Source organism: Ceratosolen solmsi, unplaced genomic scaffold, assembly GCF_000503995.2.
Source record: "Ceratosolen solmsi marchali unplaced genomic scaffold, CerSol_1.0 scaffold27, whole genome shotgun sequence".
In the NCBI taxonomy this organism is placed as follows: Eukaryota; Metazoa; Arthropoda; class Insecta; order Hymenoptera; family Agaonidae; genus Ceratosolen; species Ceratosolen solmsi.
This window is the reverse complement of record NW_011948426.1, coordinates 4213976-4230183: the sequence shown is the minus strand read 5'-3', so window position 1 is coordinate 4230183 and position 16208 is coordinate 4213976. Positions and strand designations below refer to the sequence as shown.

General features: G+C 29.4%; 1 protein-coding gene across 1 annotated transcript in view; it reads left to right on the top strand.

Annotated features, from left to right (window-relative positions):
- The first annotated feature begins 454 nt into the window (after positions 1–454).
- Positions 455–16208, top strand: part of LOC105363202 (aryl hydrocarbon receptor nuclear translocator homolog) — a 53880-nt gene continuing 38126 nt past the window's right edge. The window contains 1 exon segment of the mRNA XM_011500829.1: positions 455–896. Coding sequence (XP_011499131.1) covers positions 736–896 — 161 coding nt within the window. The 5' untranslated portion in view covers positions 455–735.

Here is a 16208-nt window from a genome sequence, read left to right as displayed (position 1 = left end):
ACTCCCGTCGGGCTCCTTCGCTCGTCGCGCGACTTCCCGCCTCTGCGAATGAAAACTTGCCGGAAATTGGGATCACGCTAATCCGGAGTGGAAAAAGAGCCTCGGGGCAAGTGTGTGTGCGCGCTTATTCCTTGCTGGTCGTGTAACAAGTGCTGGTGGGGTTTGTTATTGTGCTCGTGCGCCGACCGCCGATTGTGTATTCGCCTCGCTCCTGTCACTCTCGCCTGGCCGCAACTTGCCCCTCGGTCTCGGCCAGGTAAAGTGCCATTAACCGTTCCCGGGGCGCGATTGTGTGCGTGAACGAACGAGCCCGAGCGAGAAGGAGATTAGCCGACAAGGTTAATTTTAATGTGACAAATCCGGAGAGCCGCGAGCGCCGCGCTCCCTGGCACGGCAACGGGCACGGACCCGTGTACGTCCGTGTATCTGTCTCTCTGTGTGCGCGAGCCGCAGCGGAGCTGCGAGGCCGGTAAGGAGATAAACACTAGGCATCCCGGGTGGGTCTACGTATTGGTGGGCCGCCGAGCTTTCGCCAACGAGTCGCGTCCGCGAAGCGTCGGCGCCTGACTCGACGGCGTGCGATGGCCAAGCGCTGGCCGGCGATCGGCGGCCGAGGCGGCGCCGTGTGCGCGACCTTGAACTTGGCGAGGGCTCGCGCGGGCTCCGACGGCCTCTACGGCGACCGTCCGCCCGTTCACGTAGGGAGCAACTGAGAGCGATCCGGCCCCAGAAGACATGTGGCAGGCGCAACAACAGCAGTGTTACAACGGCAGCATGGCACCACAGCAGGCGAGGCCCCGAGCCTCTACGGTCTGCCTCGACGAGGAGATCGCTGTAAGCGCAAGCGCCGCCGTCGTCTACCAGCAGAAGATCGAAGTGCCTAGCGCGCATTCCAGGTCAGTCGGCCGAACGCGACCTTGGCATATACCGAGCGCAGCTTAGCGGCTTGGCTCCTCGATGCCGCCTGTCCCGGTGCGATTTTAGCTGGACAATCCATTTAGTCTTCGCGCACACTCGCTCCTGACAGTGATAGCCAAGCTTTTTTCGCCCAAATTTACACGGCCCTTTTCCCTTCCATTCGTCCTTCTTTGCTTTCCCAGCACTGACTACGACGGCGCGCTGCCATTTAATTGCATCCAACTCGCTTTAATTGAAACTCTTAATTATCAAATACTTTTGTTGGAGCCTCGTTCGTTTAAAAGTACGATTTTTATATTCTTTCGAGTCTTATATAGTCCGAATAGCAAATAATGCAATGAGCTAAACTATGAGCTATTCTCTCTCTCTCTCTCTCTCTCTCTCTCTCTCTCTCTCTCTCTTCAATCTTTTGTGATTGATTTGTATACAAATCTTTATCATTTTACCAATTGATGTAATACCGTGGAATTTTAAGTTTTTCATTAATATTCCAATTGTTTTATTTTATGTCATTCTTACTGGGGAATCTCACATAACCATTACCAGGCAATATCATTGAAAATTATTCAATTATATAATATCTTTTGTCAATAATAATTGTTACGAATTATTATCATTATTATACTTCTTATCGAGCTTGTCGGCGGTCATGTCTCTACTTACTTATACATTATCAAAATATTCAGTAGTCAATTGCAATTATATAATTAAACGATGTAACATCTTATTTATTGCACTTAAAGGAGGAGCGTTTGTGAGCGTAAAATTACGTTGACTTACAAGTAACTTTGCGAACTTTCTTGAAAAAGCCTTACTAAAGTTATTATTGCAAATTAGAATTTCCCAGGTAAACTCTTAACTAAACTATAAGTACAATGAATTTAAACTTTCATAAAAACCGAATTAAACAATGAAAAGTCAACTAAGTGACAAATACAATTTTTTAAGTCTATTTATTGAAGTGAAAATATTGGAGCTAGACAACGATAAAATAAATAATCTTAAACTAATTTTCTCAATTGTCGATACGTTAATACGCGTTTAAAAATGTGTAGACTTTTTAGCTGCAATAATATGATGGTAAATTTACTTGTAACTTTACCAGAACTAATATCCTAGTGAAATTCTAATATCGAAGTAAATATCTTAAGACTTGATCCTAGCCACGTAAAATTCATAGTTTCATTTCAAAATTGGCGATCACCTTCATCCTCGTTTCTATTAAATTGAAAATTAGAGCAATTACTTCGATAAGCGATGTAAAAAAACATAATTGTCTTGCCATTAAAAAAAAAAAATAAAAAAAAATAAATAAAAAGGGCTTTTATAATAAAATGCAAGATAATACGCTACGCTGGATAGTCGCAGCAAATAATTAATCAATTGACAAGTCGTAGACAAAGCGGTGTGAGAAAGCTCGTATGGCTAAATGTTGTTGATGTGTGCGTCTGTGTGTGTGCATTAAAGCACGTAGACTTAGATAAAGTTTGGAAAGCACGAGATTAAAGAGATTTCTTTCCGAGTATAATGTAGCCGTACACTTGAATTGTATACTTGAATTGAATGTGACGCGGTGCTAATATGATTCAAGTATAGCTCAATACATTTTTTCACACCTACACAAACTTCAATCATCGCGACCGCCTGTCCGTTATTTCCAAAACAGCTTGTGAGTGGGTACACATATGTGACACATTGTGGAAGGTCGGGGTCTCGCCATATTTGCGTCGCTAGCGGTAGCGTACGTATATTCGCCTACCTCATGCAGTGCATAAACGTATAATGTGCCGATATCTTCATGACAGTCGACGAAATCGTCGTTTCTGTTTTCAATTTATTTCTTATTTTAATTTTTTCATTGAACTATTGTCTATTTAATTAATTTCCTTCGGCGAAAGCAGGAGGACTGCGAGCTAAGACTCATAATATATGCACATAGCGAAGGATATATTCGAAATTTTTAATAAGCGTTTCAAGAAATTATTAAAGAGACCCATTTTACCCATTCGAAATTATCATTGAAAGAAAATTGATGATTGATTACATTTTTTTTTGTCTTGTAATTAAATATGGTGATTTTAAAATTCCAAAAAATAAAAATAATGACTTTGATATTTAATGATAAAAGTCACAATATCAGCTCGCAATTTTATGCCGGGAATTCATTTTTTCAGAGTAATAAAATGAAATTTAATTTTCTGATCAAATTCTTTAAATTGTTTCATACGAGCAGAATTACAAAAAAAATACACTCATAAAATTCTTTCCGTTTTATATAATTCGAGGCATTATTTTAAAATTAAATACAACAAAATTATTCTTTTAAAATTAACTTACAGTTAAAAGAGCTTTTGATATAACAAATGCTCTACGTTAAAAATTAAATACAAATATATTAATAAAATTATGTATCTAGTGTACAAATTTTAAGATTAAATGAGAATAAAGTACTCGGCATGTGGAAATAATATTAAAATATTCAGCATTTACTTTGCAGACACAGAAATATTTTTAAATGTCTATTTTAAGAAATAGTAATGTGTTTTAGCTGAACCAAAGCAGTTTCTAATCACGTACATTTTATGTAAAAATATGAATAAAAAATAATTTTATTATTTTCAAATGTTATTGTTACGTTAAATAATTTATCTTGCATTTTCATAATAAAAGCATATTTTACAATAAATTATTAAAAATTAAATGAGGCTGAAAAATATACATTAAAGAGATAAACGATAATAAATGGTATAAAACGTGACAAGCCATATTTCTAAATTATTTCTATATTATTTGATAAATTGTTCTATCTTATGCGGTATAAGAATATGGATATTTTTAACCAGGACAATGTAAATTAATTGAATTATAGATGCTTTACAATTTAAAAAAAAAAAAAAAAAAAAAAACTTAAATTATGCATTCTTATCCTTACTGAAATATGACTGTTTTTTTTTCAAAATATTTTTTAAACTTAAAGATTATTTTTCTTTCTAATGAAAAGAAGATGAAAATTTTCATAATCAATGTTTTAAGGAAACTAATCGTCTTTTTTCAAATTTACTTAGAGTTAATATTGTTATTATAGATAAAAAAAAATTCTAATATCTCAGCAATTGTGCACAGAAAGAATCCATACATTTAGAAATTGAAATATACAGTTTTACCTTTGGAATTCTTTGGCATTATGTAAGCCACTTTTACAATTAAATCAGCACATTATTTGCGTACAATAAGTCGAATTTATCATCGTAGAAGATTTCGGGTAAATTGTCTAAATTAAAACCTACGCGATTAAAATCAATGGTATAAAATTAAAATTAAACATATAAATATAGTCGTTTCGCTTTCGTATGTTAATGTAAATATATAATTAGTTTTATTTCTAACAATTCTTTATTTATAACGATTAGTTGGAACTCCCAAATCATAATAGCGTGTCATTTGAGTACTATTAGTTAACTCGTGTATATTTCTCATTAATGACTAAAGATTTTCAATAAAATAATAAAATTCAGTAAAGCTTGGATATTATGCGATTTTGCATTTAATTAAGAATTGTAATAATTTATTAAGTGCTTATATTAAGTGACAGAGTAGAATTTTAAAAATTATTTTCACATTTCTGCAAAATTATATCAAGTATATGTAAATGTTGTTAAGTCATCTTATCCCTAAAAAAAATTAATAAAATAATTTGAACATTTGCATTGTCTAATTTTATATAGATAAATAACGCGTTAATTTTTTTTTATTCAAAATGTAGAAAGAGATTAAAGCCAATACGTGTCTATGGGGTTGTTAATTTACAGTGTGCACAATTTTCTTTACAAAAATGAAAGTAATGATATTCTATGTCATTTTTATTCCTGTATAATGCCGAAGGAAAAGAAAATTTCGTTTTGATTGGTAATAAAAAATCTTCTTTTTCTTTTTATTTTTTTCTAAATCCATTTTTATCACCGCTAGTTGAACAACGACGATGTTGAATAAAGTTTCCGATTAATATTTTTCTTAAAAAAAAAAAAAAAAAAAAAAAAAAAAAACATATACATGTATGGATATGGATATATAAAAGTCAATTTCAAAATTTTATAAACTCTAGATAGCCTAGAATGTTAATAAAGTCAGTAAATTACTGCTGACGAAGAAAAAAAAATTCGACACTCTGCTTGTAATCAGTGGGAGCTAGGGATGCGTGTCTGTTCCTTTCTCTCGACATGGACTGCACATAATAATAAGCGCATGGTAAACATGTATAGTAATTTGTTCGGTAGGCGAGCATGGCCCTGAACAAAATTTGTCGGGACGCATGTAAATGTTTGGCGTGAATCATCACTCTCTATTTTCGTCCTCGATCCGCTCCTCTTTGCCTCCTCTTCGTAGTGCATTCTCCAGCGGAACTCACCTACCTATAAACATCTTTCGCACATATATTATTCTGCGTGTTATTTTTTTTTCCTTCTATCTTCTCCGCTAAGCCATACGATAATTTCCATTCATGTATTAACGGCATTATTCATGATGGGAGATCAGGTGAATGTCACGATTAACTGCTTGGCTTCGCTTCCCTCCACATTATGCATACATACAAGAGCGTCACTTTTGAATTGAGAAATCTACGATATTCGGCCAATCGATCGACAACTCGATTTCTCATTTGCCAATGAAGGAAGCGGAATGTGCAAAAGATTAGTAAATTTTCAATTTTTCGACTTCATCGTTGAATTCTTTACGCATTATCGCCTATGCGTTCCGACGGTATTTTTAAGAATTATATAGAAGAAATTTCCTCACATAACGATTGTCCTTGAATAACAAACATTCAATTATCTCATAAGCAAGTTTATTGTCAGGTATATAAATACAATTAGAATGTGTTCTTGACATTGAGTCGAAGCAATATATACTCTCTTTCATTCTTCAAGTTCTCTTAAACTTCCTTCAAAGTATAGTTCTAAATATATAGTCATACTGTAAATAAAGGCGTATTCTGTAATTTAATAATACATAAAAATTAGAAATATCAACTGCTTGAAAAATCTTCTAGATTTATGAAAGTAAAATTATTCGTGCTTTATCCTCGAAATGCTTGTGTTTAAATATAGTTTAAAAAAAAAAAAAAAAAAAAAAAAACCCAAAAAAAAAAATAGAAAGAAAGAAAGAAAAAAAAGGAAAGCCACACTTTAAAAGAATAAAATCAATACAAAGAATTCTCACGCAATGGCATTAAAGTAAAAATATTTATATGCAATTTAAATTACTCACACCAAAACAGTGTTTTAGTGCATATTTACGTAATCTTCTAAAGTTCTTGGGCAACTCATTGATACGCACGTATGTCTCACACAGTTATGCATAATCACGTAACTCACACATACGTGCACATAAAGTATTCAGCCTAGACCGGGAGTTTTTTTTTTATTTTCCAGTGAGTGACATTGCTGCCTATTAATATTTTATCGCGCAAAGCAAAACCAGATTTAATCGAATACCTTGGTATAAGCGAAGGGACGAGACTCGTGAGTTACAAGTATAAAGTAGAAACGACCTATACATATTATTTTCAAATTACTCGTTTTATCGTCAAAGCTACGACTATTCAACAAGTGGCATCAATTATATTTGTTTATTAATTATGCGGTTACAAAAGCAATTTTACGCAGAGAACTACACTTCGAATATCATCGTTACTATCTATTTCTATTTATATTTATTATTTCTTCAATAGACTTTTCAAGATGCGCGAGTACTTCTCTATGTGCTTAATCTTATTATGTCTTGAAATATATCAATTACATTTTATTCGTAAATAAAATAGGCGACTGTGTGACTTCCTAATGTTCTTTTTTACTTAACCAATCCTTTTGAGAATTCCTTATAAGCATCGATCGATTCCAATGAATATTTGTATTGCAAAATTATATAATTGATGAAAAGCTATTCGAGTTTATTTTTTTTTTTTTTTTTTTTTTTTTTTTTTTTTTTTTTTTTTTTTAAGACAAAATAACAAAAACTTTTTGCAGACATATTAATTTTACTTTTAAGAATCTTTGACAATTTTCAAAATGATTATATGTCAATTCATGTATGAATGTGCATCAAAACAAAAAAAAAATTCAATTTGTAGGTGTAATGTATTTATGAAATTGATAACAAAAATGTTATAAATAACATAAATTTTAACCACTTGATTAGTATTAATTTTTTATTTATTTAAAGTTAGTTTGATGCCTATATTTTTTCAATTTTTACTTATAGTTTTATAATACAAAAGCATCATTTTAAAAATTTCCTCTTCAATTCCCCATGTAAAATTTTGATTATTTTTTCTCAATTGTAAATACTACTTTTAATATTATTTAATTATTATCTTTATTTAAACGCAATGTTGAAACGTAAATTTTGTCTATTTTGTTATTGTTTAGTTGAAACTGCCACAATATCATACAAATAACTTAACGACTAGTATATTTACAAATTGCTTGTTCATTATTTAAAAGAATTATTAAGAATATGATTATTCTTAGAGCAATGGCATTTATTAGCATAACCATCTTTTAAAAGTAAAGTCGAATTTCTAATATTGCATCGAATTGCAAATATTTGTAATTGTTATATAAAAATGATCGTATGCACTCAAAAAGCATTATCATAATAGTTGGCATTACTTTTTTTTTTATCGTATACATTAAAGAATATATTTTTGTACAGTTATTTATAGAGAAGTATGTATTCTATTATAATAATAAGAAATTACTATTTAAAATCGATCGATAAATATATTTGTAATAATTATAGCTTAGCCTGGGACGATATGACAATTGAGTATGATTAATAACTTTAAAACTGCTTGCGTTAGAATTACTTAAAAAATTTATTATTATTAATAGACAATATAAATAAGCTATTTTTATTGTAGGTAATAGCTAAAAATGATATTATTATAATTTCAAGGAATAAATTTCAAGGAAAACTGCTCGGATATAAGTGGATGGGTCACATTTTTCTTTAGAAAATTATGTATTTCGTTAAGATGGAATTCAGACTAACGAAACCTCTAAGCTATGATGTAATTATTTGTATAGCATTTAAAATCTTCTATTAACAGCATCATTATGCTCTGCACAATTGGTGTTTGATTTTAATTTGATTTTCAATATTTAAACTACATGAATAATCGAAAACCATTGAAATTCGGTGTCTGTTGGAAAAGAAGAAAAATACAATGAGCGAGGGGCAGGGAGCGGAGGACGGGATGGGGAGTGAGACTAAAAAGAATTAATCCATCGAAAAGAAGACAAAAGGGGAAAAAGACACTTGCGTGGCAGTTGGGGTGGTGGTTACGGTGGTGGGTGGGTGGGGAGGGGAGGGGCGTGCTTTCTAAAACTGTCGTTTAATGCCTTTCAGTGGTTATTATTTGCGCAGTCATACGTATCTCGCTGTTTGTATCCGAATTCGCTTCGGACTCGTATCGATTTTCTCTTCGCTACAACGTAAGCAATACTGTAATAATCGCCGGCCTCGTTCCACCCCATTTTCGGCTCACGGGGACGCCACTAAAGTCGATGCTGCTTTCATCGCGTTGAGCGTTGCTCTGAAAAGTCATCGAACCAAGCGCCCGGACCCGCCGAAAAAATATAAGGCGGCACCATAATAATATATCGTCCTGGATATGGGAAGTTGGACACGTGAGCACGCACAAGTAGTATCGCTTGTGAACAAAGCCGCCTACAAAGGCGTTAAATTGCCGAGAGCCGCGTTGGCTTGAGTTTGGTAGGTGGAGGAGGCGTTATCGTCTTTATCCGTTATTGCACAGAGTCAGCCTGTAAAAGCACTTGAAAATTCGCCCGGCATTATGATTAATAATGCAAGCGATTGGAGCAGTGAGTTTTAATATTCCATGCGTAGACGAATGGAAAGCAAACGCGAACAAGATATTTCGCAAGCATTGATAGACTTACAATTATTATGAATAATAATTTTCAAAATAATAAATTGGCACACTCTCGTTTTTGATTATCATATTTATGCATATTAAAGGCTTTGATAGATAAACTTAAGCTTCTTTGAGTGTAAAACGACTTTATTTATTATTTTTATTTTCATTAACTATTATAAACGAGACGAATTCTCACGCTGGTGGTGGTATCACCAAGACTGCATATCCTCATAACTAGCCGAATATTTTACGGATCATTGCACTTCCACTAATGTAGCATTGAATTTCTATTTATTTGAAAGATCTATTTAAGCGTTAATTATATCTACAAACTAAAAACATTATCAAATAATATCATATCGTCTCTCTTAATAATCGGCTCATCTTTAATTCCATTAAAATTCCTTATTGTTTACATTAATTAGTTATACTTTCAATTGATTAATTGATTTTGTGTATCGTAATTTTATGAACTGGCAATTCTAAATCCATGAATTTTACCAGGTTCAGCTTTTTGAATAGTTGTCAATTTTTTATATTTTATAAATATCGATTTTAAAAATTAAGTATTTGATAAAGAATTTTTGTTTGTTTTTGCTTATGTGTGCACGTGCGTGCGTGCGTGCACGGCTTGTGGAAGTAATATAAAGTGATAAAGTTAGAATCATATACATATTATAATTAAAATGAAATAAAATTACTTTTATTTGTATTTTTAATATAATATTTATTCGTAACTTGCTTCAATTTATTGATGTATATCTTGTCAACCGACAAATTCAATACATTTATACTATGTATAAAGAATTCAAATTTATTATTATTCTTAATATTCGAGTATGATAAAGATAAAAATACTTCTAATATAAAGTTTATTTCACAAGATAATAATAGCCAATAGAGTATTAAAAGAATTATGCAATTAATAGTATTTTGTTTGCTAACAGTTTCATTTATATTGATGCACTTATTGACAGTCAATTACTTTTAACTATCTCCAGATGATAAAAATGACTAAAAAAGAAAAATCCAGTAAATTATAGTATAATCGGACAATAGTTCTCAAGCATTGCGAATTCCTTGCTTGCATTAAAAGACATTAAGAGGCATTAAAAGGCATTAAAAGGCATCGTCGTACACATTGACAAAATGTAGTATACATTTATTGATCGTAAATTAATTGCTGAGAAACTATTTCAATCACTGACATTTTTTAAAGATGATATTTTGTAAGAACCAGTAAGCTTTACTTTTGTATTAAAAAAAGAAACGATGCAATTTAATAATAGAAAAATATAAGCGAATAGCAAGCATATACCAGAAGTGATATGAATGTGATCGAATTGTATGATATTATAAACATGTCGGGTAATGGAAACGGCAGGTATACTTCTTCCAAGAAGAAATATCATTTTCTTGTTATAATAGTATACGAATTGATGCATCATGTATTCATTTTGTTATAACTTGAAATTGAAGAGACGATTGTAACAAAATATAATTAGATACGCTATAGGATTATACCAACTGTATTATTTGCGTTAATGCTGTTTTGATGATGATGATGATGATGATGATGATGTTGTTGTTGTTGTTGTTATTTTTTTAATAACTCAATGATGAAAACCAAAGGATTTCCTGCAGATTAGTCGTGTCAATCATCTAAAATTTCAGTATAATGCAGAAAAGGTACCTGAATAAATGGCGATGTACTTTCAGGCAGAAAATAAATAACATAGAGAATTAAATCATTTTAATGTTGTAAGTAAATACTTGAAATTTCTTGACAATTTTTACTATAACAATTACGCTCTTGTACTTTACACAATGTTTTATTCGTTACAACATTTAATTTTATAGTATTTTCTAACTTAATCTTATTCTTTTTTTCCTTTTCTTTTTTAATTTAAAATCATAATTAAAATTTTAATCAAGTTATTATTATAATCTTCGATAAAGAATTTAATTCTTTACTCTGAATAATGCATTACTATCTAATGTTAATGTAGATAAGAAATAATTTTTATCCATTTACGTTGCAAGATTTGTAACTGTGGAAAATTAACTTATAAAGAAATGTTATATCAGTTGTTTCATATTTTAGACTGATTATTTCCTGTGAAAGAAGCTTTCAAACATGAATATCATAACATGTTAAATTAAAACAATTATTTTTCCATTCAATCATATTAGTTCACTTTAATAATTGAAAAAATAGATCGAGGCGACATTTCTCGTAATCCCCGGATTCATGAATCCAAAAGTATTAAAAGAGCTGATGCAATAAAATTATATATTTTAAGCATGAATTTCAAAAATGACTTTTAGATATGATTTTACTTATTACTCGACAAAATAGATATATAATTTATAAAAATTACATTTACTGTAAATTATGAAGTTCGAAGAAAATGCTTGAACATATCGAATAAACTTTTTTTTATAATAGAAAAGAAAAATTTTTATATTAACCAATACATTTTGTAATTCTATAATGTCTTAAATAATTTATTGTAATTATATAATTGTAAATATTATCAATTGAAATAATCATAGTATAACATTTCATTGAAAAAAATGCTTATGTAATAATATCTTTTTATTCACTTGTGCACACTTGTAAGATTTATTTAATGGAAAAATTTATATAGGAACATTTATTTTGCTTAACAATAATTCATTACAATAAATTAAACCTTTGCTATCTTTTGTACTTTTTGCAATTTATCTAAATAAATCAAGAAATGGCAAAGATTAAGATTATAGAAAATTAAAAATGAATTGTACAAATATTTAAATTAAAAAAATATTTATTTATATATGTATATATATTTTATTTTTTTTATTTTATTTTTTTAAATGAACGTTTTTTTGAACGACGTTTTTCAGTTTGTATATTGCTGTAACATACATTTAAAAGGAAATAAACCTTGACCTACATATTGCCAGAAAGTTCTATTTACTTTTTATAAATTTTAAAGGTTGAGCTATACATTTTCATGATCACATAATGCTTTAAAAAAAAAAAAAAAAAAAAAAAAAAAGTAATTTTTTGTTACAAAGTATTTAGTTAATTCAAACTATTGTTGGAACAAATACTAATTATATATATATTAAGAATATAAAAGAAATGATCACTTTGAGATATGCTAAATCCTTTTCACTGGAATAAAATATCCGGTTTACTCATTTCTGAAAACTGATTATAATAATGTATACCGAAGAATTAATGAGTACATATGGAAAAAAAAGGAAGAAAAAATAGAAGAAAGAAAAGAAAATTTAAAAAATTTTGTTTTTATTGAAATATTGTAAGTGTAAAGATTAAGATTTAAAACTTTTATCACGGTGATATAGAAATCATTACTTATTTATGAACAAATCGATAACTAACTGATTGACTGGTTTGTCAAGTAATTATAAAGATTGTTCAACTGGCACTGATACTAGCAATGAAACCGTCTCAACTTATCTTTATTTCTTGATGATTTTATGATGTTATCAAATCACGACATCGCGTTAAATATAAAGGAGGTTTGTAATTACGAAATTAAACTACGTCCTCTTATAAATAGGGGAATGTTAAGGTCAGCACCCCATCGGTTATCAGATGGAAATACATTATATACTTCATTTTTATGACGAAAAACTAATTTTAATAGGTAATGACAATTAAATAAAAAATATTAAATTTAATTCATAGTAATTCAATATTAATTATATTAATATCTTTTGTGCTTTTATTTAATTATATGTAAATAAATCCTCATATGTGTAAAAATAAAAATACATTTTTTTACGTAATGATAACTTATGAAATATATTAGTTTTGCTTCAAATTTCAATCTTTGTATTAAATTAAAAATTACATATTAATTTGTAAACAGACGATAATGGTTATAAATGTTATTTGACTAGACATATGTATTATGTATGAACATGAGTTATATACGAATTTTTAATGCATACAAAAAGGCAGAGTTTCTCCATAACTATGGTATTACAAAACAAAATATTTCAAAATAAAGTTTAATAATTTAAATAATTGTAAATCACTTTAACTTGATATGAGATAATAAGAGGCAGCATTCACTCGATGATTCATTCTAAGTGTTTTTCATACGAATATAATTTATTTTAAATAGTTTTCATTGTTTAAAATTATTTATGTATATCTACTTATTATTAAATTGTAGTCAAATATTTCACAATAGATATATCGTATTATACATTGAAATTTGGGAATTTTCTTATTTCATGAAAATCGGATTTACAAGCAAATGAATTTAATGCCAACATTTGCAGCTAAGATAGTTTGTCAACAAGAATTGTGATAAAATAATTTATTGCAAATGCTATTTTGTATCTTAAGAGTATCATTACATGACTTATATATAAAATAATATATGGTAATATATTGGAACACAATTTTCCAACTAGTTTACATTGTATGAACTTGCTTGCGTAAGAATTATTTTTGGGGTATGCGCCATCTAGTGACTTTATAGTGTACTAGTGAACCAACTAATTAACTTTATTATGTACATATATTCGTCTATACATAGTTATGTTTGTTTGTTTGTTGTCTGCTTTTGTGCGTGTGTGTGTGTTTGTGTGTTTGTGTGTGCGCGCGCGCGCGCGTGCATTTATAAATCTATTAATATATCATTACATAAGCCTGGAGACCATTATAAATTACTTTTATTCTTTACCGTCCTATTTAATAATGTATATGGATATTCTCACAACTTGTGTTTATAATAAATATATAACTGAATCGTGTATGGATGGGATGTTCATTAGAATTTAAAATACATAGAAAAAAGAGATTCTTTGCCTTAAATGCAAAAGAAAAGCTTTACACTAATTTTATTGTTTAATGTATCCAAATTTATTTAAAAATTTGAAAGAATACCTAACAATAGAAGAATTTATTTATAGATAATTATTGTCAACACACTGTAGCGAGTGATTGGTAAGTTCTGACGAGCAGGCATTACGATTTTCTGCTATATACTTTCAGGCTATGATTTTTAATGATTCAAGACTAAAAAAAGGAGGCGGTACTTTAATGACTATCATGTTCTTAAATTATATGACATAATCATATAATAATATAGTATACAATAAACATAATTTTATAGTAATATGCAGAGATTTTGTAAGAAGCTAAAGATAAACAGAAGCTCCGGGCACAACCAGCGCCAGTAATACATCAATAGCTATTTAATCTTAGCACAGCCACGTCAATAAGTTTACAGATAATTTAAAGGAATTATGTTTGTCATATACGATAATTAAAAATTTCATTTTCCATTATCTCAATTAGGTTCGTATAAAAACACTAAAACACTAAAACATAAATATAAAAAGAAATCGTTTTCAATTGTGTGTATGTATATATATATATATATATATATATATATATATTATTTTTTTAATAAATTGACTTGTCCTTCAAACTATAAATCGTGATAATTAAATAAATATTATAATTTATTTTATATTACTTTCATTAGGAAATGTATTTTATAAGTACTAGTATGAGTAATAGCGAGTAATATGTTAAATTATTGATTTAATGATATTAAGAAAAAGTAATGTATATTTGGGAAGACTGAAAAATAATACTCCAAAAGTCATACTGTAAAAATGTTTCATTTACCATGTAATTATTATTATTATTTTTTATTTTATTATTTTAAATTAAAGGGTAAAAGTTAAATATCTTTCGCTGTCTGGTATTTAGTTGGAAAATCAAAATCTATTATTACTTCCTATTCTTTAATACTATTTTGTCCTTTTGAAGATTCAGAGAAAAAATTAGTCTTACAGTTAAATTTTTCTGCACAAGTAATTAATGATTATTGATTATTGGTATTTTCATTATTATATTGCATACATTTGTAGTAATAAAATATACTTTTGCTTTGATTGTCTCCTTAGATCTATGATTTGAATTATAAGCAGACATACATAAAAAAATTCGTTTCAATGTAATATTTAATTTTATAATCGGTTCAATATATAAGCGTGATCTGAGAGGATTTCAAAGAGAAATTTTTGCTCAAATAATAGATGCTTTATATTTATTTTCTATACATCTATATGTATAAATATATTCCTAGACATGACTTGCACTTGAACTCATCTATTATGTAATAGCCGATAGAATTAAAAGGTAATTCAATATTAAATGTTAAATTGTCTTTACGCTTGAAAATCTTATATAAAAATAAATCACAATAATATTTTATATCCTTTATATAAATATAAACTGAAGGAAAGGCTTCCTTATATTATGTTTTCTTGAATTGTATTGCTTATTTTCGTTATATAAAGGAATGAATTTAAGTGAAAATAAGGGGTGATTTTTGAAAGCAATAACAGCACCAATGAAGTTTAATCAAATTATTTAGATTCAAACTCGCCAGAAAATGAGTTTTATTTTAAGTTATTTTTATGCTTGTACGAAGAATATTACAGGCGGAAAAGGAATTAAAAATAGCGTTCAATGGCTACAAATGTCCAGGTATTGCCGACTAGTTTTATTCCGTGCCCTTCGAGCTTTTCATTAAATTGATGGAACTTGATTTGAATCTGATAGCTCGATAAATAAGAGATTCTATCGAAGATTCATAATGTGTATTGCATCTGAAAAAATTTTTTCTCAAGTTCCGAAAGTAAGATGTAAGACAAATGATCGAATTCGCATGAAGAAGCTAAAGTAAGGCATTACTTGTTATATAATAAATATTGAGTTCTACTTGGAGTTTTTTGCAACAGTTCTAAAGCCTAATGCTAAACATGTTACATTGCATATAACAGCGCCTCATTACAGTGTATTACGTACGATATTTTACTACGACAATTGCATTATCGCTAAGTTTAACATTATATTTACTAGATTATTCAGAATAAAGTACTCGTAAAATCTAATATTTACTATCTAAAATTTATTAGATTCGCATTTGTAGTATATAATTAGAGTAGTATATATTTAGAATTATTTTACAGACATGTCGATAAGCATAATTATCTTATTTAGTTGTAGTAATAGATGTTCTCTTCTTGACTTTATTTCAATCTATTTTAAATATGAAATTTATTTGACCAATATATATTTATATTTTGATTGAATTGATACAATAAATTTCCTTCGTTTGGATATTTCTTACAAAATCTTACACATTAGAAGACGACGAAAGAGAGAGAGAGAGAGAGAGAGAGAAATGTAAATAATCGATTTCACCACTTGTTTATGAATTTCATTTAATTTTGAGCTCGGGAGATGATTTTCAATTATCTTTCGTAATACATTGCATAATAGAAATTTTAAAAAGCCATTAGA